This window comes from Alternaria atra (genome assembly GCF_907166805.1).
Source record: "Alternaria atra isolate CS162 genome assembly, contig: 29, whole genome shotgun sequence".
Lineage (NCBI taxonomy): Eukaryota > Fungi > Ascomycota > Dothideomycetes > Pleosporales > Pleosporaceae > Alternaria > Alternaria atra.
In genome coordinates this window covers 2,617,461-2,641,562 of record NW_025091327.1, presented here as the reverse complement: position 1 = coordinate 2,641,562, position 24,102 = coordinate 2,617,461, and the positions used below count along the sequence as shown (strand labels likewise).

The window sequence follows — 24,102 nt, the reverse complement described above, 5'->3', positions numbered from 1 at the left end:
TTACGTCACAGCGTATACAAACAGCATGTACAAACTCCATGAAAGAACTATAACCAGCAGTTCGATCCAACATCAACGCCCATGTCATGTTTACGATTATTTCTGTGCTTCCTCTCTCTTCACCCTAAAGAAGGCCAATTTGGCAAAGCGCCCTAATTGACCCCAGTAGTGTCGGCCGGCAGAGTGATCCATGATCCTCTCTAGTAGTCTAACGACTGCCATTCTGACATCCTGTCTAGGGTGAAACAGGCCCAGACTAAGATAGAAGAGACCAGCATCTGGGATAACACAAAGTAGTTGCAGGATGGTGTCGTACTGGAGCTGGGAGCTCGCTTTACGCTCGGAGTCATTCACGAGCGTGAGTGACTGAGCCATGGACGATAAGTCGGTCGACGAGGCGTTCGCACTTTCATTGAGCGAATCCGCTTCTTCAACACACTTCGCGAGTGCGAGGTAGATGGCTGCTGATTGATCGTGCGTAAGCTTCAAGCAGCGCAGCTTGTCGTGTTGGTGGGCCATGTCAAGACCGCGCACTGGTCTCTTATTCCAGTGCCTCGCTAGATCTTGGACGCAACTGTAGTAGCTTCTCGTGTTACGCCAGCCCTCTATACGATGCACGTTTGCAGCGAGTTCCCGAAGCTTGTGGCCCTCGTCTGGCCAGACGTAGCCGTGTCCGGATACACCATATGCGCCGATATCCGTCTCATGAGAGCCAATGTACAGTGCTGAAGCACCGTAGACAGTCTCTTCAAAAGCCGCCGCAATACGGGTGAACTTCAACACCCACGAGCGCCACTTTGCTCGAATAGCATTCTCACCGTGGCGGTTGGCAATGCTCTCAAGGAGTTTGTCCATGAATTGGGTGTCGCCGGTTGCGTCGATGCCGTTGGCTGGTGACGCACTTGGCCCATTTAGAGGAAGGCCCTGCTGCTGGAAGAACATGGAGCCCTCTGTTGGTGACGCCGACTCGATGCGATTGCTGATCTTCATGCGACCGGTGGGCAGATCGCATATCAGGTCCCACCATTCGGGCTTGTAAGAGAATGCAGGATTGGTAACACCAGCGATGAAACCAGGAACCTTCAGCAGGTCATCTACTTTGGTGAGATCGGTGTATGGGAAAGCGTGTCGGACGAAGCCGCGGAGAATGCCACCAGATGCTAAAGCACATGCTGCCAACACGGCCTCTGCGACTTCTCCTGAAGGGCGATTGTGCCCGATGAAGATGATGCGCTTCTGGGTCAGGAGGGCGTTGACGAGAACAATGATGGGATGAGTGAAGGCGCCGCTCGTGGTTAGATGTGGATGCAAGGCAAAGGGCTGCGGCTGCGTTGCGTGAGGTGTGGAGAATGTTTGAATGAGCTTGATCAAGGAAAAGTCACCCACAGTCTCCGGACTCAGAGCGGTGGGTATCTTGACAGGGACGGGTATACCGTTGTAGTTGATCTTGGATTCAAACTCGTGCGTGTCTCGCGGAACAGTGTATGTTTTCTTCCGCGACTGAGGGTCTGACGAGGTCTCAACAGAGTCTCTTGCAGCGTCGAGCTTTCTTCGCTGCCGGACCATGAGCTCAAACTTCTCCACGAACATGTCTTTGGCATCGCTGGCGCCAAGTACGAAGTTCTCTAGGGGAGATAATCGCGGCAAGAGCGACAGGTCCATGGAGTTGAGAGCGTTGTATAGGGATTCGAGAGTATCCAGGACGGGTGCCCTGAAGTACTCTTCAAGGGCCAGCAGCAACAGGGGCTTGTATATGTGCAGGAAGGGGTGCCGCGTGCATATTGCCATGGCCTTGACGATGGCACCTCTAAGCACTGTCAGTCTTGCCAAGTAGATGTTGATGTTGTTCCTACCTCTTCACTGTATTGTCTTGCTTGGTATTGACCAAGTTCAAGACATAGACCAACGGCGGTCCATCAGGGTCTGGCTCTCCTTCACTTTCTGTATCCTCGTCTCCGTCGTCATCGTCGTCGTAGTCGTCGTCTTGCCCTTCAGTATCTGCAGTCGCGTCGTCATCGTCGTCGTCCTCCAGGCCCTCTTTCCGTCGCCGCCTTCTCCTCCTGCGCTCTCTCCTTGCCTCGCGCTCCTCCTCTTCGGCTGAGGTGTCCTTGTGCAGGAAGAAGATGGTCCAGTCTTGGCTTCGGACATGGGCCTGATCGGGCAACATGAGCTCAGCCAGCATAGTCTCGTCTCCACTGATAGCGGCCGGGTATTGGTGCTCCATAATGGAGCCGCGGTCAATGTCGAAGGCGGCGACCAGTATGTACTCGACATGGTTCTCAATTGCATCGGCGGGATATTGCGAGCGCAGCTTCATACCCCCTCTGGGTAGGGCAGCCATGGAGGACTGATGCGACGAGTCGTGCGAGGACTGTATCGACTCCTCGTCGCCCTCACGGAGCATGGGGGGCTGCGGGGAGCGAGCTTTGTGGTTATGGCCATTGCGGGTAGAGGGCGAGCGCGAGGGAGGGAATGAGGAGAAGGAGGGTTGGCGCTGCAGAGATACAGGCTGAGCGGCATTAGGACCGTTTGGCCGCTGTGCGATTACTTCGGCCATGAGTGTCTCCATCTTCAGTACGAGTACCTGCGGACTACCGATACCACATTATGGATCGCCGGCGCTAGGGGAGCCTAATGTAACCGTTCCGAAACAACATGGCGCTGTGTAGGCGGAGACGGAGTAGCAGAACTCCAAAAAGTGTATAGCGAAGGCGTGAATGGCTACAAGATATTATTGGAAGCGGTGACTATGCATGTGACTCGCATATGCTGCTGCCAGAGGCGAGTGAAGGCGGACCCTGCATCCCCAGGTCTTATCGATTAGCTCATGGCTGGGGGGCAGGGGTCGTTGCTAGGCCATTTCCACCATCAACACCAAACAACGCGACGACCAGACATCGCCAATTCCGATTCTGAAAAAACGAATATACTCACGATGGTATGCTGGACCCTTACTCAAGATATGAACACGGCTAAAAAATGCAGTCTGAAACCCCAACGCCCTACAAGCCCTCCCCTCTGTCCTTCAACAGCCCACGCCAGTCGCCTTTCAGAAGACCAGGCTCCATCAGAGGGAACTCACCGTCTACCCTACGACCATCGACGCCCAACAGCTCCCCCCTCAAGCCAAAAGAGACGCCGACATCTCCTGCACATACGCCCAACCGCCTATCCATTGGAGGCAATCCATCGCAAAACCCGCCATCATGGCTAAACACACGGGGCACGACGGGCACCCCAGAGCCTACTTCACCGTCCCGCGGTCTTTCTCCTGCGCGCCAGGTCTCACCAACGCGAAATGTATCCTCGTCGTCACAGATGACTGTGCGCCCTTTAAGCACGGCGTCCATCGCAGCCAAGTTTGAGGGTGCTGGGAGGGACGACACACCACCTCCTCTCTTCAGCAGGAAAAAGTCACCGCCCGTTGAGAACATCGAACCCATCGAGAACGCCAAGCCAGCAGAGGACTACACACCAGTCGACGACTACACACCAGCCGAGACTTATAAGCCAGTTGAGAGCTACAAGCCAGTAGAAAGTTACAAGCCCGTCGAAACCTACAAGCCTGTCGAAACCTACAAACCAGCCGAGACCTACAAAACAACCGAGACCTACAAGCCGGCAACCCGGCCAGCCCCCATGCAACGCATGGCTTCCAGCGACGCTCTCTCAAAGCTCCCCCCACCTCTCCTCCACAGCATGCGCGAATCCTTCAGCGTAATGGACCGCGACGACGATGGCCACGTCAACGCCGCAGATGTCGCAGACATGCTATCCCAACTCGGTCTCTCCGCCACCCCATCCCAACTCTCCACCTACTTCGCCGGCGCCCAATCCATCAACCTAGCCACCTACCTGACAACACTATCCGACCTGCTCGGCAACCTCTCCCACCAAAACGAACTCACCGCTGCGTTCGAAGCCTTTGATGATAACGATGATGGGCAGATTGATCTTGCGGAGTTGAAGGACGCGCTGTTGCATACTGCGCCTGAACATGGGGAGAAGAAGTTGACGGAGCGGGAGATTGACATGGTCGTTGAGGGCTTCAGTGGACGAAGAGCTTTTGCCAAAGGAGGGAAGAGTCTGGGCAATAGGACAGAGGTGTTTAGGTATCAGGAGTTCTTGTCTAGTTTGACAGGTGGGAGTGGTAATGGTGGGGAGAATGGAGAGGCAGCACCGGCGTAGGAACATATAAGTGGTGGAGTTGAGGGACTTTCTTTTGTGCGCAGTGCGACTGCGAACTGATGTATACCAATGACTATTCCATATATACTACAAGCAGCGCTTGGTTGTTCGAAATGATAATCTGAGTTGAGACTGCAATCTGAGCTACTATGTCATCTCTCTCTTGCTGAACTCGCGTTGTTCAGCCGATAATGTGAAGAAGCTCTTATTTTCGACAAGTTGTACTCAGCATCAAGTGGTACACTGAAGGTATCCGCTGCGAATTTTCCAACACTCTTATCGGACACAGATATATGTATACTTTGAGCGTAAACTTTACACGCCAGGTACAACTCGACTCCTCCCGTGTTGCAGCTCAACCACCTATGTCTCTCTTGCCACCATCTTCGCCCTTCCTCCCCTGTCCCAGTACTGCCTCTGCCTCATGGTTTCTTTGGAGAGTTCAAGGCTCTTCATCCCAGATCGTTTTAAAATGTCCATTTCTTTCTTCAGCTGAATCCGGAGGATTGCAAGCTCTTCGGTAGGATCGAACATGGCTTCCATAGTATCTCGCCAAGCTACCATGTCATCTCGAATAGCTTGAAAAGTAGCCTCTACCTCTGCCCTCTCTGCTTGAGCTGTTTTGCAGGTGACACCTGCCCGGCTTGGCTTTACTATGTATTGGTAGGTGTAGTAGGCTATGCCGGACACTGCGATGACAGTGAAGATGCCGCCTAGATACGATGTTAGTACATGCAAGTTGGCACAAATATATTACTATCTGCATGCTCAAGAATATACCGGGTGGTGGTTCACACATGTTGGCTTTTTATGGGAATGTTGCTGGTAGTAGCTGAATGGTCAAGGACCTGTAGTTGGTGGTTGAATATGATGCAGTTGGGGGTCTATTTATGTGAAGTAGACAGGTGCTGTGCTACGATTGCGAGATCGTACCATAGTTCTCTAATGCGAGTACATTATCTTTGCGCTGTTGCTTACTTGCAGATATCCCTTAGTATGAGTGTTGTTCGGATTGCAGAGGTTGTGAATGACTCGTCTTGTATGGGTCATGGAGAACCACAAGATGGCAACCAAAGTATGGTTCAATACATTTTTAGACCCGTCGATGACCAAGAGGCATCATCTTCTTCGTCTTCTTCGTCTGACTCACCTCCCTCCTGTCAGTCACGCGAAGTAAATGTAATTGAAATGCATTTTTTTCTAGCTCCTATGAAACTAGGGTACTTCCACTGTTAACGCAGACCCAATGCTTCAATCCCAAAGGTCTACAAAATGTAAACCACGAAACCGGGCAGCAATTCCTCGGATCTCGCAATCGCAGCAGTAGATAAACCCAACGCTTTTGAATGTCCTGCTTCTCGCCGTGTCCCAACGACGAGGGTTGGATTTCTTCACCGAGAATTTACTCACTGTCCTCCGTGGTCCCGTTCGCTGCCCAATACTCAAGCTTGGTTCTCTCGTCCGTCTTTTCCTCTCCATTCACCGTCCTGAGTTTCCTCCTACGCGCCTCTCGCTCCTCCACCTCTTTGATTTTGAAATCCCACCTGTCCAACTCCATTCTAGTCAAACGCCTCAGTTCTCGAAACCTTGGATACCACTCCAGATGCTTCAGTATCTTGTGATCTGTGTCTGGGTCGTGGATAGCTTGACGCTGTGATGCACGGTCGATGCAGTGAACAAGTGCATTGACGATGATGGTCGGTGTTATACATGCTGTTGCTCCATTAGGAAGGGGATGGGGGATCTTGTGTATGACGCCAGCGTTCCTGTCTTCGATTTGCTCCTTGGCTGTGAGAGTGGGGTTGGGACCTGGACTTGTGTCTGTATCTGAACCCCACATCTCCCATCCAGGGGCGGAGCAATCGGCCCTGAACAAATGGAACATTTCATTCTTCATGTTCCTTTTGGTAATGTCGAGATGATGGGTGGATTTGTCTGTTCCTAACCCGATATCGTAAGAAAGGTAATGGACACTTGCTAAATGCGTGTTAGTCTTTGCTGTATCTATGCCTGTGTAGTGTACGGAGAGACTCGTGGATGCTCGGGAATATGGGCGCTTGCAGGGCCTTTTCTGGAAAAACGCACTTGAATAACAATGAAGATCCACCTGCTTCCTCTCAAAAGTTCGTGCATTCTCCTTTCCATACCAGTCCTCGAACCACACCGTACCTTCTACAAGGTCAATGTGCAACGTTCCAATGTCGCTTTTGGAGATAGGTCGGGTGCGGTTACACGTCATATATAAGTGGTTGGGCCACGATGGGGAGTCATGTGAACTTTTAGAGCGTTTGTGTGGTGGAAGTCGCTCCACGTCTTGGGCTACTTTGCGCTTGAGCTCGTTTCCCTTTTCGACAGCTGATGGGCCGACATCGAGCTCCATTGAGGGAAGATTATGCTTAGCTGGAGACTCGACGGGGAGTGTTTCGATTGTGGACATGGTGCTGAGCCCTGAAAATGGAGGCTGGACGACGCGCTCTGGAGTAGGATAGGTATCAGATGCCTGGATAGTGCTGATTGATAGTTTCGGCGGCACGAGTCTAAGACCTCCACAGCATAACGGGGCTTCAGGGATCGTCTGCGTGAAGGCACACGCCATCATGCTACCCTCGTTGAGGCTTCTCAAGCCTTGGAATGTCCAATCCACGACTCCGCCGTGCCCGCCCTCAAGAGTTATTTCGAGTACTCCGTCGTTCTTGAACAAGCACAAGCTCAGTCCCACGGCACTTAATTCGAGAGCAGGTTCTGAAACTGTAGCAGCGTCATCGTCGAGTTCGTCTGCACAGTCTTCAAAATCTTCCACTTTTAGTTCATATAACGTTGCTTTTCTGTTGGGCCGTTCGTGAAGTAATGCTAGTGTGCCTGACCGTAGTTCATGGACGTAGAGAGCGAGTCCAGCAAACCTGACCAAGACTGCCCGCATTGTGAATAGAATTTCTGTACTTGTGTGAAGGATAACCCAAACCCAGCTTCGGACAGTTGAGGGTAGCTAGGTCAAGAAGGTAAATTGCAGACGTCGGGACAGCCAAAGTGGAGAGTGAGTCGTGCAGGAAGATGGAAGAGGATAGCGGTCATATGTACAGGAAGTAGAAGAGGTAAAGGCTCCCCTATCACCTACATGTCTCTCACCTGTACTTGGTATCACCATACAGCATGCGTTCTGTCTTCGAAAGACGACATCCGTCTCTCACCATCCGCATGTACCTACTTGATCATGAGAGATGGAAGATGGCAATCGTGAGACCTCCGAGCTAACGAGAAATGAAGTGAGGTAGTAGCAGTTTCCAGATGCTGTCCGACATCCGGACAAAGTTTGAAGGTGAATCACCCATCTTCTCATGCAGTCAAAAGTTGCAAAAACAACAAACCAGCTTTCAGGCGTCTGGTCGGATGGACTTTTCTTCCTCCTCAGACGTGTTTAGGACTACGGAACGATGATTTGGCCACGATCTCGCCGGTTGGTGTTCGGACTGATGACACAATCTCCCAACCTCTTCCCTACTCAAGCCGCCTGACTCGATCCCGGGGCGGGTCATAGACAATGACGGTGAGAAAAGATTTAAAACAAAGAAACATGTTGGTCCATTAGGAGCCGTTGCCGTGGGGTTGCCCAAGGATGGTGGTGTTGAGAACCCTGCTGCTAGCGTAGGCTCAAGGTATCCGGTCACAGTTTCGATTGGCGGAAGGCACACGTGATGTACAACACATCGGCGCGGGTTAGACGGGTCCAAAAATCCCCATCCACTCGTTGGATAATGGCTGTGAATAGTGTTGAAGTAGCTCTGAAAGCGGCTAGCATTAGTGAGCTGGCCGAAAGAAGTCACAGCTATAATATGACATAGGACGCCCCATTGGTTTAGGCGCTGCAGCACAGACACAGTTCGCGCGCTGCAAGAGCGATTGGAGAGCTTCCACCATTTTATATCTTCGACTCGACCCCTCCTCGCCTCGCACCGCTGCTCCATACTGAAAATGAGTGGCCCGGGTGAAAATCGGTACGTCTGAGACAATGCGCACGCGAAGCTCTGAGAGCTTACCAATACTGACAATGTACGCAGCTGGCGGCGGCAGGGTCAAGCCAACCGTAACTCCAACTCGGGCGCAAACACCCCCACCAAGGACAATGCAGGACGGCAGCAGGCTATGCCAGCACCCACGGCGAACGTATGGGGGGCCAAACAGGGCAAGGGAACAGGCCCCGCGGCTGCACCAGTTCAAGCTCCGCAAGACCAGCATGTACCCGTGAAGGAGTTCAACGCCAATGAGGTTAGGGAATTCCTCAAGAAGAGTATGTTGTCTATGATGTCTCTGGACTATTGTCTATGGCATGGCTAACCAACTGTAGAATACATCGAGAGCACAGCCAGTATGAATTCGCAAGATTCGCGCATATGTCCAGAGGACTAATACCCTTCCAGATCAACCCTCGGTATACCACAAGGTCCCCGGCGACTCCGTCTCAAACCGTAGCAGCGGCGCATGGGGCAAAGGAGGTGAGGCTTCAACGATTAACTACTAGAGGTCAGAATACTGACATGACGCAGGCACTATGTCACACCTCATGCCAACCGGCCAAGACTTCTTCACGCAGCTCAAGAAGCAGATAGCGACTCTCGAGCAGACGAAACCCGCGCAATGATTGCATACACACCCGACATCGATTTCAGCGGCATTTTGAGGGCATTACAGGAGTTCTGTGGGCATTGAATTGCATGGGTGGCTATGTGTCAGTACTTTGCAGCAGCATGAGTAAGGTCATGTCAAGGCGTAATGGAGTTTGTGAGCGTGTATCCGACCCGGCTTAGGATGATCGTATGCGATACCCATCTAACGACAGCGTTTGCGGGTTGAAGTTGCACATGGCATCGGAGAGCGTTGGGAGGTAAAAGGTCATGTTAGACCTGTACCTAAAACTAAAACGTACCTCAAGATACTCCCAATCTATGTTTATCGATAAACAGTGCTATGGTATCGGGATACAAGTGAGATACGAGTGTTGCCGTATTACTCATTGTTGCTACAAGGATACCCATACCCCTTTCACTCGTGCCAAAGAAGGGTCCACAGGTCATTTGCGCAAGCCACTAATTCCAAACACACAGCAAGCGTCAACAAACACCAAGCTTTACGGCTGGACAAGCAACCGAGGCTTCGTTATTGTTTTTCTATGCAGCCCTCGCTCTACATTGATACGCGCCACAAGCCACTGATCATCATCACGCATCACAGTACGTTAAGGTGCATCTCCGCAGCTAAGCCCGCACATCGCTGGGAGACTGAGGCCGTCAACACGCCGTTACCCCGCCACAGAGACCTCCTTTTCCAGTGTAATTAGACTTTCTGTGGCTTGTCAAGACAGAGCCGCGTCTTGCAGGTGCTGAGAAGCAGATGCGCATTGCGCGCCCTGGTTCACTCCCGTGTAGATCCCCGACTGGGGCCCTCCCAATGCGGTCCGCCTTTGTTCATTTCCGCGACTTCACGAGCCTTTGACGTGTTCGGAACACCCGCGACACTCCCACTACACCAACACCACCATGTCGTCTCCTCCAAGCACCCCCACCCACCGGCCTGCGTCTTCGCACCGTCGACACCCCTCCAGTCTGGACATGTCACACAATACACAGTCGAGACGACAATCCTTCAACCGCCGCTCTTCTGGCTACTCGCCCATAACGCCGCGATCATCGCACGAATTCGAACACAGCCCCGCACACCAATTCGACGGCGGAGGAGACGGCAATGGCCTGGGCAACTTGGCCGACGAACTTGGCGAGGTCTGGGACGACGATGAAGAGGGCATGGACGGCGAATATGACGAGGAGCTGGACGAAGCCCAGGACGAAAACATCGGCACTGCTGTAGAACACGATGGCTCTTATGGAGTCGACAGCGCAGCTAGCCTCAATGGCGTACGGGATAGTGGGGTTGCCATGCAGGACTCGTCTCCCGCGCGCCTCAGTCCAGGGTCGGCCGTTAAGGCGAAAAAGCACACAAGGCAACGGTCGCTGTATGACGGCTCCGACTATGGCGACGACTCCGATCTGGAAAATGAGGGCATCTCGCCAGCGCTTGACGCGCGCATGTCTGCTATTGAGAGCCTGGCACGGAGAGGCATGGAGGAGAATGGAAGCGCGTCAGACGAGGTAGTCAAGAGAGTCACGCAACAACTTCGCGATCTTGGCAGTCAAATTGCTATGGAGAATGGAGCGACGAGGTAGGTTCACATTTGTACCCATTCTCAGTTATATCGCTAACAACACTCAGACTAAAGACTGCCCACGAAGCCCTGACAACGCATCTGACACACCAATCGCGTACCCTTACATCAATCGCCGTATCCTTCTCAGGGCCGTTTGCCATTCTTCCCGACCCAGACGATATCGAAGAACTCCTCCCTATGATACAGTCTACGCTGGAGCTGCTGCCCCACCCTTCCGCCGATCCGCTCGTCGCACTCTCCCATCTCACGCACTCCAGCCGTGAACTCATCCAACACCTCTCCAACGTCAGCGACACACTACACATGTCACGGCAAACTACTGCGAATGCTGCCAGACGGCTCAAAGTCAGCAAAGAACAACTGCAGGACTGGAAACGCGACAACGAAAAGACACAAGAGGGACAAGAATACATTGAGCGTGGGGACTGGGATCGACGGCTCAAAGAGAGGGAAGCGAAACGGGCCTGCGCGAACGTCTTGGATGGATTTGAAGACGTTTGTGGACAGTGGAGGAAGAGGCTCTGTGAGGGTCTGGGCGTGGCGAGTGCGTAGACTTTCCCTGCGTATCTCACTGGCCTGTCCCTACTCCAACGGGTTCTTTGCAGTGTTTTCAGCTGATCTGATACCCAGGCGCGGATATTCCTGATGAAGAAGTAAAAATCTGCCCTTCTTGGCGAACTCCAGATGCCAACAAACCGCCGGAACCGCCGGCGAAGCCAGTCGGCATCTCAGCAAAGCTGCCTAAGAAGATAACCCAGCAGCCTAGTACAGACTCGATGTTTCCAGATTCCGGCGATGATATGCTAATGGATGGCCACTGAAGCCATTCGTGCTCACTTCACATTGGGCATTTTTTTCCTATGTATTTGCATTGATATGGTAGTATGGTGTTTTGGCGGCATTGATAGATGGACTTGGTAATACCCCATTTATACATAGCTTCAGGACAAAGCGTGTTCCATTTGTAGGAGTTGGGGCCTTTGATAGATGAGAATGAAAGGCATTACAGCATTGCAGGTGGGGCGATTCTTGAATGTTGTTGAGATTATGCTAACAGTGATATGCTAACAGCTATTTACAGTACCCCTGCAATCACCCTGAATGTACGAGATGGCGTGCTATCAGTCGTACAAAGCGAAACCACTCATGCTAGCTTCCCTACTGAGCTCACATCGCTCACTCCGGTGCCTTCAACTACCTTTGCCTCGACAACCTCATACACTGGAACTTCCTTCAGTCTCTCGACGATATGGTGCAGCGTTGGCAGGACCTTCCAATCTAGAGCATCAAAAGAGATCTCAGCTGCGCTTGCCTTCAACGTCCGCTCAACCTTCTTCTCCACCGTCTTCGCATCCTCCTCACCTGACAGGAAAGCGGTGTACTCCACGTCCGCCTGTCCTCGCTCCTTGCTACCCGTACTACCAGTAGCGGGTACGTATTTGTGGAACAACAAACCTTCGTCTTTTGGAAGAGGTGGAGATAGCGCCGGTGCCGCATCGTCCGTGGCCGAAGTCTCTTGTAGACCTGACAGGGACATGCTGCAGAACTTTGATGACATCCAGCCTGCATCGAGTGTCCAGTTGCTGTGATCTTTCTTCAAGTTGAGCTCGGCGAATAGCTTGGGGAAGCCTAGCTCCTCTCTACCACTCAGTATGGGATCGGCCAGGTTCTCGAACAAGACGGGCAGATAGGTGCCTGTCACTGTTCCCCCGCTCGCGGTCGTGTGCTGGATGCCGTGGATGTACAGTCCGAAGTGACTGTACCCCTTGCCACCAAGCCACTCAAGATTGTCCAGCTGCGTCACAGCAAACGTCGCATACGCAGTAGTATCAGCCACGGCAAACTTCAACTTCTCCGTCGGCAAGAGGTTCTCCAATACCGTCCTGCTTGTCTTGAACTTAATACTGGCAGTCTTGAAGGTAGCTTTCGATCCATCTCTCGGCCTTCCCTGGAAGTCTTGTCTCGGCCCTGGCATAGGACCAAAAGCCGTGGGCATCCGCCAGAGTAAACCTTTCTTGTTCTCCCACTCCCATTTGCGGAGCATTTGGCTCGAGTAGTCCCATTCGTCGTGTCCGAAGTTGTAGTTGGTGAACTTTTGCGGGTCAACTGGTGGACCGCTGCCGAGATCTTTCCCTGCTAGCCGGGAGTATTCTTGGATGGCAGATGCACGCTCGTATCTGCATTTCTCGTAGAGCTTTAGACGTGCGGGGATGGAGTCGAGGGGTGTGCCTAGGGGGAGCATGACAGCGAGGGATGCGGCGTCCTCGATGGCTTGGCCTGCTCCTTGTCCTTGATCTGCGACATTATCAGCAAGCGTTCTCGCAACAGTCAAAGAAAGGTTTCAAGAACTTACGAGGCGTAAAAGGATGAGCAGCATCGCCAATCAACACCAACTTCTCCTCCGTCCAGGTTGGCAACTGCTCCATGTCCAACAATTCCCACACCTTCAACGTCTCCTCGTCTGCCATACCCAGCAGCTTGAGCACCGCCGGCTCAAAATCCTTATAAACCTCCAACAGTTTGCTCAAGTTACCCTGATTCTGCCAATCGCTACTCCCAGCCTCTTGAGGGTTAATCTGGCTTTCGCTTGTCGGATGAATACAAACAAAATTCAACAAGGTATTATCACTCGTCGGATACACAACAACCCTTCTATCCCTCCCAAAAATCATCACGAGATGGCCCTCCTTCTCCGCGAACTTGCGCGTCATCTCCTCATCCAGAGCCCTCTGCCTCGGAATCAAGAACCTAAAAGCGCTCTTCCCACTTCCAAACGTCTTGACATTCTCCGCACCAGGAATCCGTGGACGCGTCTTCGAATGCACACCATCCGCGCCTACAACAACGTCACTTTGAATCTTTTCCCCATCTGCCAGCGTAACAACACCAGCCTTGACATCAACATCCACAACCTTACTTCTCAGCCTCAGCACCGCTGGTGTTCCCTCACCCTCTTCACGTGTCGCTAGTCTCTTCAACTCACTGTGCAAGCTCACGCGATGCGCAAGCTGCCACGGGTGCTGCCACCGGTCTGCATCGCGCTCCAAGGACACGGTAAACAGCTCTTTCCCATTTGGAAGCAGTTGTGTCATGACCTTGCATGTTATGGCGCCGTGAGCTTCAGGGATTAGGCCCATGCGTCGGAGGAGGCCGTTGGCGTTGGGGGCGAGATGGACGGCTGCGCCGAGTTCGTTGGCGAAGCCCGAAGCTTCGAGGAGGGTTACTGTGTGCCCGCGTTGGCGCAGGAAGATTGCTGCAGACAGGCCGCCGATGCCGGCGCCGCATATTGTTATTTTGAGGGGTTGAGTTGGAGACGCATGGCCGTTGATGCCGTTTGTGAAGTCCATGGTAGTGGGGACGAGAAGCGCTGGAGAAGTGCTTGCGAGTTCCAATAACGAAGCACGAGAAAGGTGGAAGTCAAGATTAGATCTTTGAAAGTCAGTAGGGAAATATCAAGGCAATCCTCTTCAACTAGCTGTCATCCGCTTCTGCCGGTAAGCAAGCCAGTGTTGCCTTCGATTCTCGGTACACATGAAGGATGACCCCCCACTTCCCGGATCATAAATATAGGTGGGGTGGTAGAGGAGCTCCAGAGTGCCACAAAAGCATTTCTCGGGTTCCGTAAATATTGCTGTATGCGGGAACAGCCGTCTTAGGCTGATTAGAATATGCGCGTTGATAGTAGTGGATGGTGAGCCGAGAGAGGCAGTGATGCCGCTGCATAGCACGACAGGGTGAAGGAACATCATTTATGTGCGCGCGATGCATGTGCTCTCATACGAACGTGGGGCGAGTAACTTGGAGACACATAAAACATGAGTGTAGTACTAATAGAAAATACTCCATTGTATCGCAAGAATATCTTGATGGGTTTTACAGTATGCGCAATGATGAGTTGCAACGTCTAAATAGGAAAAGAACATGAAATATCTCTACGTGCGCATCCAGCTACCACTCCCCTCCAACCTTATATCCAACATTCCAAACTCTTCCCAGAGTATTCCGCCACACTTTGGATACTGTCTATACACAGTTGTCAGCATGCAACTTCTCCTGATGAATCAAGATTACGAACCGATTGAAGAAAGACGCCTGTGAACATCACGCCAACGAACGCTTGTTCAATGCCATTTAGATAAACTCTTCGCTCGCTTTGATCGAGTTCGTAGTTAACAGGTCGGTACGCAGGCACGCGGCGATGCTCAGTTGGCCAGTCGCTGGGATTCTGCTGCGATTGTGGTATAGTGGATGAAGTCGGTGGGGCTGGATGTGCGTTGAGGCTTGTATCGAGTTCTTCGGTGTGGTGGAGGTCGTAGTCTGCAAGGACGGCCTCGAGGTTGTAGTGGATTGGGTTGGCGGTTGTTGTTACTGACATTGTGACGGTGGTGGTGGTGGTGACGACGGGAAGACGGCGGCGACGACGACGACGACGACTGTGGTCTCAATGAGATTACTATGTTGAGGAACTTAGGATGGAAGTACGCTTCCCGTGCGGTCCGTAGATTGGAGACGCGGAGAAGCTGGGGCACGGGCAGGGGACGGTATTTGTCGGAATGTGGAGGGAATATCACGCCCGCGTACGTCCGACACAGAATTGCCGACGCGTTGGGTTTAACATTGTCTCAGAAATATCTGCTGACTTTCTAAAGATTACTTATCGAACTTTGGGTTCCATCTTTTTCAAATCCAGTTGTTGTCGTTGTTCAGTTTGTTCTTGCAATCAGTGTCGTAATGTCGTCACCCATCACCCCAGAAGCTGCGCTTGCGGAACTCCAGGCGACCGCGTTGTCGCAGCGGGCACACAATGCTCTCTTCCGTCTCAAACAACTCAAATCTCTTCACGATGCGCTGCGCAATAACAGCAATGCGATCAGAGATGCACTGAAGCAGGATACACATGTATCAGATGACGAGGCAACTACCGAGGTTGCGCTTGCGCTGGATGTAGTCAAAGAGCACTACGGCTCGATCGATGCAGCCAAAGAGCTGGAAGCTGAGTACAGAATCACACATGGAAAAGATGCCAGTGATAGGAGAGAGCCCTGGGGTGTTGCGTACATTGAGCCTCAAAGAAGTCACACGCCATTCTTCTCGGTCATCGCACCCTTGAGCGCGGCTCTTGCAGCAGGCAGTTGTGTTGCCCTGAAGGTACCATCCCTACAAACCCCGATGTGTTTCCTCATCATCTAATTGACGACAGCTTGAGAACAACCTTCGCGCACTCCCCTCTCTACTCCGAAAATTACTTACCGAAGCCCTCGAATCAGACACCTTCGCCGTCATCTCATCTGATCCGCCTTCAGACCCATTATCAGGGTGTTTACAAATCTTTCAAGAGAAGCAAATCGGTTCTCCAACATACTCGCAACTTGTATCATCACGAAATAAAGTCATCGCAATCGTGGACCGTACAGCAGATCTTGCCTCAGCCACGGAACAACTAGTAGCAGCACGCTTCGCATTTGGTGGAACATCACCATATGCACCCGACCTAGTCCTCGTCAACGAATTCATCAAGAAAGACTTCTTAGAGCATGTTCTAAGGCACTCTCTTCGCTTCTTGGCTGGATCCAGTGGTATATCAAATGGTTCGACAAATGCAAGAGAGCAGAAGAAGTCTTCGCGTGTAGCAGAGACTTTCCAAGGGCTTACGGACAGCAAGTCATGGAAGCTAAACGTCATAACGCAAGGCGACAACGGCGCCATCGTTGAGCTCTCTAGTCTCTCCTCTCTACCAGCCAAATCCCAACAACCCGTCTTCAGTGTATCCGCCATCACATCTCTCGAGCACGCCATCAGCCTCGTCGAAGAGGATCTGGATCCCCAAGAGAGTTTGCTGGCTGCATACCACTTCGGTACCCCGTCAACTGGCAAATACCTTTCACAGTTCGTCAATGCTGACGCCTCCTTCACAAACAACATCCCCTTCCGTTTGCTCCTCGGGCCAGCAGCTCCATCTTCCCAGCCCATTAATATGGAGAAACGCTACATAACCCAAAACTTCACTCGCTTATCACCCGCATACATCGTTGCACCTGCCTCACAGGCGGCCATGTCGAAAGTTTTATCAGGCAAGGATTCGAAGAAAGCAGCGACAGAGCTCCTGGGTAAAGCAACACAGGAGATCAAGGAGAAGAAGCGCGCTGAGTCGATTGCAATCGGGTATTTTGAACAAGGTATCTTTATTGGGTTAGGAGTGTATGGTATTCCTATTCTTACATGTATTGGTGCGACGCTCTTCTTTGGGGTTAGGGCGGGGTTGAGGAGGTGGGCGTTTATTTGAGATTGGTATGGGGTGTTGGTAGCACGCAATATACATCAATTCACACTACGCAGTTCTCACGAGAGGATTGACTTCTCACGTCGTGGGTGTTTGATGCACTAACCATGAAATCAGCAATGTAGCGCTTGCTGAGCATCGAGGACGACGCAGACAGTTGCACAGTAAGAGAAGAAGACAAAACTATGATCACTAAGAACAGCAAGCAAAACTCAAGGTAGATGGTTAGGGAATAGGCATCTGTATCATATCGCACAACTTGAGCTACGTAGAAGAACGACGAAACCATCCATCGGTAATTTCATGAGGTCAACACCCCTCGAACTACAAAGCCGAACCCTCAGGAACCCACTTGGCAGTCCAGATCCTCAACCGCTTACCCCAGATCAACATCGGAATTGTCATCAAGCCAAAAAGACCCATCAGCATTCCGAAGATGCCAAACGGCTCAGCAGCTCCTCGGTGTGTGACCCACTCGCCAACAAAGAACGTCCATGCGAAGCTCACAACAGCCCTCACAAACGTGACAGCAACGAAGCAGTCTCCGGCAAGCACACCATAGGCCTCGATAAGGTAGTTGAAGCCCACAGATGGCGCTTGCATAAGCCCGAGAGCTACAAGACCGAAACCGAACTGGAGACCTACCCAGCCGGTGGGTGAAGGGTTCTGCGCTACGAAGCCGAAGATGAAAGATCCGATCGTGGCGAGGGCAAGTGCGGGGAGAGCGGTGACAAGACGAGACTCGGGTTCGGAGAAACCGTGGGAATCTTTCTTTGCGAGGCGCTTGGTCGCGAAGTCTGCGATAAGGTATGTGTAGACCTGGAAATATATGTTAGCTGATTCCCAACAGCAGAGGCTCTGAAGACTTACGCATCCAATCAAAGCGCCAAAGATACCACCAACGTTGATCAAACCAACGTTTTTCCCCCACAGGTACGGCGGTGCAGCGACGAGTTGTGGACCAACACTCGACATGGTAACGATAAGTCCTACAAGTCCTGCATACCAAGCTGAGACGAGCCATACGCCCGGTAGCCTGAGAGTCTTGTAGGGAGCGATGAAGTTGCGCATCAGACCGGGGTGGTACGTGAAGAGTCTTAACGACTTGAGGTATGAGTATGATGGGTAGGAAGATGGCGCCGCAGCATCTGCAACGATGACTCTTTCCTTGGTCTCAACAGTATCTTTGTCCGGGTCGTCCAAGGTTACGGTGCTTTCTTTGCGGCGGTACAAGGTCTCGGCCTGGAACACTAGACAGAGAACGAAGCTGATAGCTGAGAGCAGGACGTTCATCCAATGAAGCCAAGATAAACCCATCTCCGCGACGATGTAGCCACCAGCAACGGCGCCTACAAGGGAACCGAAGGTCAACATGACCGTATATATGGCCTGTCAATCGTTCTGTTAACGACGGTCCACTTGGAGGTTGCGGGAGATGAACATACCAAAGCGCGTCCGCGCTGATGCACGAAAAATATCTCACCAACAACATCCGGGCTCACAGCATCAGCCGGCGCACCCCCGACACCCATAAAGATGCGAGCAGCCACCAGACTGTTAAAGCTTGTAGCAAGTCCAGCCCACATACTAGAGAAGATGAGAAGCAATAAGCTCCCGAGAATGACAGGCCGACGACCAAACGTGTTTGCCAACGGCACCCACCACAAGTTCGACGCGCCCAGCATGAGAATATTGCAGGCAATGAAGTACGTCAATTGCGAGAACTTCTTTGGTGGGAAGCCAAAAACGCCTGTGGACGCATAGATTGGCAGGGCACTCGAGATGGATGAACTGGTAAAGTTCACTACGAATGGATGTATCGACATGACGGCTAGGATTGCTATCTTGCGCCACATGGGTAGGTTGAGAGGATCCGCTGGGTCGGCTGAAGGTTGGGGCACGAGGCGGATCTCATCATGGCTTGTTTGCGATGCTGTCCACTCGAGATGCTCTGATGGGAGTTTACGTTAGCCAGGAAGCTTTCACGAGATTTTCGCTCATCTTACCAACAAGGGTTGCAGTCCCTGGTGGTCTGGCGTTCCTGACTTCCTCCTTCGAAAGGCTCAATGCCCCCCTTAAAGAAGTCATAATGGTTGCTGGGGTCTACCTGATTAAGAAGCAGATGAGGAAAATAGTCACGATGATGATTTGCGACGTCGACGATACTCAACACGACGTGTTTATGGACATGGTACTCCAATCTAAATAGACCGCACGGTTGAACAAGACGATTTGCAAGCATGTCGGTGTGTACACCAAGCATATGGTTATCGGCGAATCAGAACGACCTTGACGCGCCTCGCACACGTCTGATTGGACGCATGGACGCATCTCAACCCCAGTCTGACTTCTTGCCCATGGGGTAATTCGGAATGTGGAGGTGACCGAGACCATTCTTGATACGGCCAAGACTTGCGGGGTTACCACCGACCTTTTCTATAACAGCCAATTGCACACAACCCAAGCCAATATGACGGGCATACGACTAATCAAGGATCTATCAATTCTCGGAGCAAAGGTATGGATCTGAGTGTGGAGAACGGGTGGAGAACGTGCGCAGCCCTTCTGTTGTGACAGCGCTGCGCGTGCGGCAGATAGACACGGGTTAGACGGGTATGCACGTAGAGGAGAAGCTACTGAAGGTACTTGATCTAGGTCCTCAATTGCATTTAATATCATGAACGGTATCACGATAAAACGTGAAACCCCTCCTTATAGGTAAACTTGCTCTCGGGTGTTGATCTAACCCCGAATGTCTCGTGAATGAGATTCGATCTCTGCGTACTACTGATAAGACGCAGCAATCCGCATATATAGCATTAAAGAAGAAGGTATAGTCTCATATTATGGCGCATGCTCAAGTCCAAACTGCCGTTGTACATGCCGAGTTGCTCATCTTATGGCAGACCGGAGGCCTTCCAGTAACTGTACCAAATTGCCGACAAGCGGCGGGGATGGTTCTGACGCGTCATGGTGCGCTCGAAGGAGCTGTGTCAAGCTGCCCATGACTCCACAGACGTCGCTCAGCTGGGTGGGGTTTTGTGACCCGGAACTCTTGATCGCTGGTATGCCACGGTCCAGGGTGATGAACTTACGGGCGCTCAACAAGTCGTCTCCGTTAAGAATGACAGCCGTATCCACTGCGCCCTGTTCCGCTGTTATGGATCGTTTGAGAAAGCCGTACACCCATAGTATGAGCCCCGCATGGTAGACAGCTATGGCGTTGAAGTTGCTGAGCAGAGCTTTCGGCAGCACCTCAGCTGCACGCAGGATTTGACCGGCGTGCCACAACGCTTGGCGCGCTGAGGGAGTCTTTGCCCAATCTCGTAGGCCAACATACGCATTGCGTGCCTCCTCCTGCCCTTCGATGCCCGCGAAGAGCTGGATGTCGTCCAAAGGCGCGTTGAGGTGAACCAGCATGATCTCTAGTGTTATTTCAACACTCTTGCTCATGGGCGGAGTACTCAGTCTGAAATCCTCAAGCTGCTTTGTGAGCTCTTGGTAACGCGACGATAGTATGAGACTATTGGTTGGCTGCGACTGCGATCTAGATGTCAAGGTGCACATTTGGCGGTATTCCCAGATTGGACCCCACATCATGTGAAGGTAAGTTGAACTGGCATAATCATGACCCTGATATTCCAGATCGAGTAGGCACTCCGTAGCTGATGGTCGCTTCGTAGTCACCGATGCCGTTTCCAGGTATGTCGTTTTCCAAGTCGTAGCGTTTTTGGCCTGCCACAATTTGTTTGTACTCGGTAGAGGTAGTTGCATCTCGGCGTAAGATATTAGTGGTGGTTTGAGGAGTGCCATCGAGGACTGCCGATCAAACTCAAAGGCTCGGTGAACCAAGCGAAGAAAAGACTCCTGGCTGACCCAACTCAGCCATTTGCTTTCTAGAACTGAGCCCTGATCGTCGGGAGACGGACTAATCTCTTTCCAGGTCGACCGACGAAAGCGACCGCCACGGCGGAGCATCGTCATAAGAGGCTGGAGAAAGCTTTCTGCAATTTCCATCTTCCGACTAATGCCGCTCCACATACCAACCTTGAGTTGAAGTAGGAACGTTTGTAGATGCTGAAGATCTCTGATGGAGGTGTTGTCCTCTTCGAAAGATTTTGACTGGCCCATCCTGGAAGCTTCATGCAGAGCATAACCTAGCTTTCGCAAAGATATGTCAGGGAGAGTAGCAGCTCCAGCAGAAACTACAGACGCAAGTAATTCGGGATTCATTTTTGAAGGGGAAAAGGTTGGCAGATGGAACCACATGGGCGCATCTATCGATGGCGAAGAGAGGAAATACTGGATCAAGCCATCTAGTAGCTCCATACTGGGAAAGGCAGATGCTATCCGCTTGACGTTCTCTGGGCTGCATGTACCGAGAACCAAAGCCATTAGTCGGTCGCGGCTGGAACGTGGTAGTCTATGAGTATAATAAGTACAGACTCGGTGTATTCTTAATATTCACCACGTATATACACTTACTTTTCTGCTACCACGCGGCGGTGTGTAAAGTTCGAGCGCCGATAGCTGTCTTTCTCTGTATCCGGGACAGCCAAGTTGACTTGTTCCGCAGTATGGTTTCTGGACCGTTGAGGAAGATATCGCCATATGCTCTGCTTGAAGGCTTCCGCCCTCAATGGCGCGGTATCATTCTCCGACAATTGTTGCTCAGCCCCTTGGGCATCCGTGGATGGGGTATCAGCAGCGAATGGGACCTGAAAGTTGTATTGGTCGAGAAGACCAAGATCAAGGTCAGTCAACCCAACGTCAAGATCGAAGCTGAAGTCCATGATACCGCGCGGAGTCGCCTGGCCAGACATGAACGCCTCAAATGGGGGCATGCTACGAAAATAGTCTGGCAGGAACGGGTTGTTTCCCGGCGTGGTATCAAAATGTGAAATAGAATTATCAAGGAAAGACATGGACGCGTTAGGATCCCCGTAATTCTGGTTCATGATGACAAGCCCACTGGCGTTATTGGACGGCGGCTGCAGGTCGGTCAGGTTTCTTGTTCTCGTCTCGAGGTCCCCAGAGTCCACAGAGTGCCGGTGTATGTTGGTGGTGTCAGTCATGAGCATCGGCGGCGGGTTGTGGAATGGCTCTGGAGTCTCTGAGGTCGTAGATGCCGATGGATTGCCGCTCCCGCTGTGAGCCGGCATCGATGAGGGGTAATCATAGCCATTCGACAAATCAAGCAGATCTTGCGCCGCATGAACTGCATCAATCTCATGGATGTCGTTCTCATCTGGAACAGGAGTTTCAGGTACCCGACAAGGTATTTTCTTTTTCTTGCAGCGACTGCATGGCTTTTCGTCCTCGCATCGAAGATGACTTTGGGAACAAGCTTCACAGGCTTGGACAACTCTGGTATCGCGTGCAATCTCACGTTTTTGTCGCTTACTAGCAGGCTCAGTGTCGTGGTTTGTTACATGTCTCTTAAGTAAGTCTCTGTATCATGTCAATGAAATGACGTCTACCGGCAAAGCATAACACTTACATTCGGGCAAAGCCTTTAGAGCAGACTGGGCAAATGTAAGGCTTAGATTTCGTATCTATTCATGCCGTCAGCATATTAAATGAAATAGATCTGTAATCTAAACGTTGACACATGCTAGTTGCGTGAAAGCAACCCACCCGGCGCAGGTGTCTACTAGCTTCCGGTCAATAAGGCCGCGGAGCAAGGGCACTTGGCTGAAACTCAATGGAGACACGAAGGTTTTCTGAAATCTAGATCTACTGACTTACGCGCTCTCACGTGCCTTGTGAGGTGATCTGCACGTGTGAAAGACCTTTTGCATGTGCTACACTGGAATAGGCGTGGTTGTTCGGCAGGTTCTGAATTGGCTAGCTGGTTGTTCGTTGATGTCGGGGCAGTCTGCATGCTGGGGTTTGCTATCGGGTGGCTTCGAGGGACGATGGCATCGGGTCAGAGGAAAGTGGAGGGAAGCAGGAGATAAGGATGTGAGTGGGGAGAGAATGCGGAGATCGACCAGACACGACGCGCTCTTCCCTCGGCTAGACGCTCGGACACGTTCTTTAACCGTCTCCACATCACGACTTTTGCCGCCCAACATCCAGGATTACCTATACGGCATTGATCACGATGGGTAAAGCCTACAGTGAAGCCGCGTGTCGGACGAGACGTTTGCTAGTTCTGTTGGGTGACATCAACATCGCGATAGTTCCAATACGTACATCAGGACGAGCATCCGACCACACCCTCTTTTCGTCGGAATAACACGTTATCGATATCAAGATGGTTCCACCAGTACACTTCTTCTCGCATGGCTCAACAATGATGTTGGGCGAAGAGTCCAAATCCGCCGATTACTGGAAAGCCTGCGGCGACGAAGCCCTCTCCCACGGCATCAAAGGCGTAATTATGATGGGCGCCCATTGGGATGCACGCGGCGTAAACCGCATCGACGTATCCATGAATCCAGCGCCCATCAAATCGCCCGTCGCATACGTCCACCCGCGCAAATACAAGGACTACGAACTCGTTCCCGATCTCGTGAGCGGAAAGAAGTGCATAGCAGCGTTGCGAGAGAAGGGCATCGATGCACGACCGAACGAGACCTTTGATTGGATTCACGACACATACCTGATCCTGATTAGGATGTTTCCCGAGAAATGCCCACCGACAACTATCATCAGTATGAACTCGAGATTCGACCCGCATCTACACGCCCGTGTGGGTAACATTTTGGCCAAATTCCGAGACGAGGGCTATCTCATCATTGGTACGGGTGGCGCGGTACACAACCTATACCGGAATCATTGGGCGCAGATGCTCAGATACTCGGACAACTTGGCTCAGCCATACCCACCCGAGGCACCGATGCTGGAGTTTCGCCAAAGCGTCGAGGATGTGTTCGTTCGATGCTGCCGGAAGGGTGCGAAGAAAGGTAGCTTGACGCATGGTATCACAAGATTGATGAAACACCCTATGTTCAGAGATGCGCATGCGACGGATGATCACTACATGGCGGCTTGCTTTGTGGCTGGAGTCGTTGATGGAAGCAAGAGGGATAGTGATGAGTGTGTACTTGGTGCTGAGGACTGGGAGTTGGTCAACATGTGCAACAGCCAGTTTACTGTTGGAAGATGGGATTAGAGCCTCTAGTTAGTATACATGGAGTTGGTCTTTCGATGGCGTTTATGTACAAAATCAACGTACAAAGTTTTCACGTTCTATATCTTGCGGCTTCGCAACTACTTACACATTCATAAACTCAAATACATTCATTCCTAGTTTATTCTTATTCGGCCCCTCTTTTAAGGGGAATGTGATAGATGAACAAGCCAAAGCCGTTTACTGAAGAAATACCTATCGATCAAGTAGTGTATATGGTAGATGGAAAATACAGATTTGCCTGATTGAAACATATGTTACGCAGTCTAAACTTCTATT

The 24,102-nt window shown here is 51.7% G+C and overlaps 11 protein-coding genes across 11 annotated transcripts; 5 read left to right on the top strand and 6 right to left on the bottom strand.

Moving 5' to 3' along the window:
• Window positions 1-96: 96 nt before the first annotated feature.
• ALTATR162_LOCUS9212 (uncharacterized protein) lies at window positions 97-2,569 on the bottom strand (the record flags this gene model as incomplete). Its single annotated transcript, XM_043316845.1, has 2 exons — window positions 97-1,807; window positions 1,854-2,569. 2 exons carry the CDS (start codon window positions 2,567-2,569, stop codon window positions 97-99), a joined length of 2,427 nt encoding a protein of 808 aa, XP_043172780.1.
• Window positions 2,570-2,979: 410 nt separating this feature from the next.
• Window positions 2,980-4,188, top strand: ALTATR162_LOCUS9211 (uncharacterized protein; the record flags this gene model as incomplete). The annotated part of the gene is made up of 1 exon (XM_043316844.1): window positions 2,980-4,188. One exon carries the CDS (start codon window positions 2,980-2,982, stop codon window positions 4,186-4,188), a length of 1,209 nt encoding a protein of 402 aa, XP_043172779.1.
• Window positions 4,189-4,551: 363 nt separating this feature from the next.
• Window positions 4,552-7,108, bottom strand: ALTATR162_LOCUS9210 (uncharacterized protein; the record flags this gene model as incomplete). The annotated part of the gene is made up of 3 exons (XM_043316843.1): window positions 4,552-4,901; window positions 5,599-6,165; window positions 6,274-7,108. The coding sequence occupies 3 exons, from the start codon at window positions 7,106-7,108 to the stop codon at window positions 4,552-4,554; spliced, it is 1,752 nt and encodes a 583-aa protein (XP_043172778.1).
• A 1,049-nt stretch (window positions 7,109-8,157) lies between these two features.
• ALTATR162_LOCUS9209 (uncharacterized protein) lies at window positions 8,158-8,824 on the top strand (the record flags this gene model as incomplete). The annotated part of the gene is made up of 5 exons (XM_043316842.1): window positions 8,158-8,180; window positions 8,244-8,473; window positions 8,531-8,551; window positions 8,604-8,678; window positions 8,730-8,824. 5 exons carry the CDS (start codon window positions 8,158-8,160, stop codon window positions 8,822-8,824), a joined length of 444 nt encoding a protein of 147 aa, XP_043172777.1.
• Window positions 8,825-9,719: 895 nt separating this feature from the next.
• On the top strand, window positions 9,720-11,226 carry ALTATR162_LOCUS9208 (uncharacterized protein; the record flags this gene model as incomplete). The annotated part of the gene is made up of 3 exons (XM_043316841.1): window positions 9,720-10,399; window positions 10,450-10,949; window positions 11,036-11,226. The coding sequence occupies 3 exons, from the start codon at window positions 9,720-9,722 to the stop codon at window positions 11,224-11,226; spliced, it is 1,371 nt and encodes a 456-aa protein (XP_043172776.1).
• A 323-nt stretch (window positions 11,227-11,549) lies between these two features.
• On the bottom strand, window positions 11,550-13,752 carry ALTATR162_LOCUS9207 (uncharacterized protein; the record flags this gene model as incomplete). The annotated part of the gene is made up of 2 exons (XM_043316840.1): window positions 11,550-12,700; window positions 12,759-13,752. The coding sequence occupies 2 exons, from the start codon at window positions 13,750-13,752 to the stop codon at window positions 11,550-11,552; spliced, it is 2,145 nt and encodes a 714-aa protein (XP_043172775.1).
• Window positions 13,753-14,353: 601 nt separating this feature from the next.
• Window positions 14,354-14,780, bottom strand: ALTATR162_LOCUS9206 (uncharacterized protein; the record flags this gene model as incomplete). The annotated part of the gene is made up of 2 exons (XM_043316839.1): window positions 14,354-14,428; window positions 14,481-14,780. The coding sequence occupies 2 exons, from the start codon at window positions 14,778-14,780 to the stop codon at window positions 14,354-14,356; spliced, it is 375 nt and encodes a 124-aa protein (XP_043172774.1).
• A 356-nt stretch (window positions 14,781-15,136) lies between these two features.
• On the top strand, window positions 15,137-16,688 carry ALTATR162_LOCUS9205 (uncharacterized protein; the record flags this gene model as incomplete). Its single annotated transcript, XM_043316838.1, has 2 exons — window positions 15,137-15,553; window positions 15,606-16,688. The coding sequence occupies 2 exons, from the start codon at window positions 15,137-15,139 to the stop codon at window positions 16,686-16,688; spliced, it is 1,500 nt and encodes a 499-aa protein (XP_043172773.1).
• A 321-nt stretch (window positions 16,689-17,009) lies between these two features.
• ALTATR162_LOCUS9204 (uncharacterized protein) lies at window positions 17,010-18,773 on the bottom strand (the record flags this gene model as incomplete). The annotated part of the gene is made up of 4 exons (XM_043316837.1): window positions 17,010-17,504; window positions 17,556-18,074; window positions 18,131-18,636; window positions 18,692-18,773. 4 exons carry the CDS (start codon window positions 18,771-18,773, stop codon window positions 17,010-17,012), a joined length of 1,602 nt encoding a protein of 533 aa, XP_043172772.1.
• An 804-nt stretch (window positions 18,774-19,577) lies between these two features.
• Window positions 19,578-21,847, bottom strand: ALTATR162_LOCUS9203 (uncharacterized protein; the record flags this gene model as incomplete). Its single annotated transcript, XM_043316836.1, has 2 exons — window positions 19,578-21,108; window positions 21,171-21,847. 2 exons carry the CDS (start codon window positions 21,845-21,847, stop codon window positions 19,578-19,580), a joined length of 2,208 nt encoding a protein of 735 aa, XP_043172771.1.
• Window positions 21,848-22,944: 1,097 nt separating this feature from the next.
• Window positions 22,945-23,805, top strand: ALTATR162_LOCUS9202 (uncharacterized protein; the record flags this gene model as incomplete). Its single annotated transcript, XM_043316835.1, has 1 exon — window positions 22,945-23,805. One exon carries the CDS (start codon window positions 22,945-22,947, stop codon window positions 23,803-23,805), a length of 861 nt encoding a protein of 286 aa, XP_043172770.1.
• Between the last annotated feature and the right edge of the window lie 297 nt (window positions 23,806-24,102).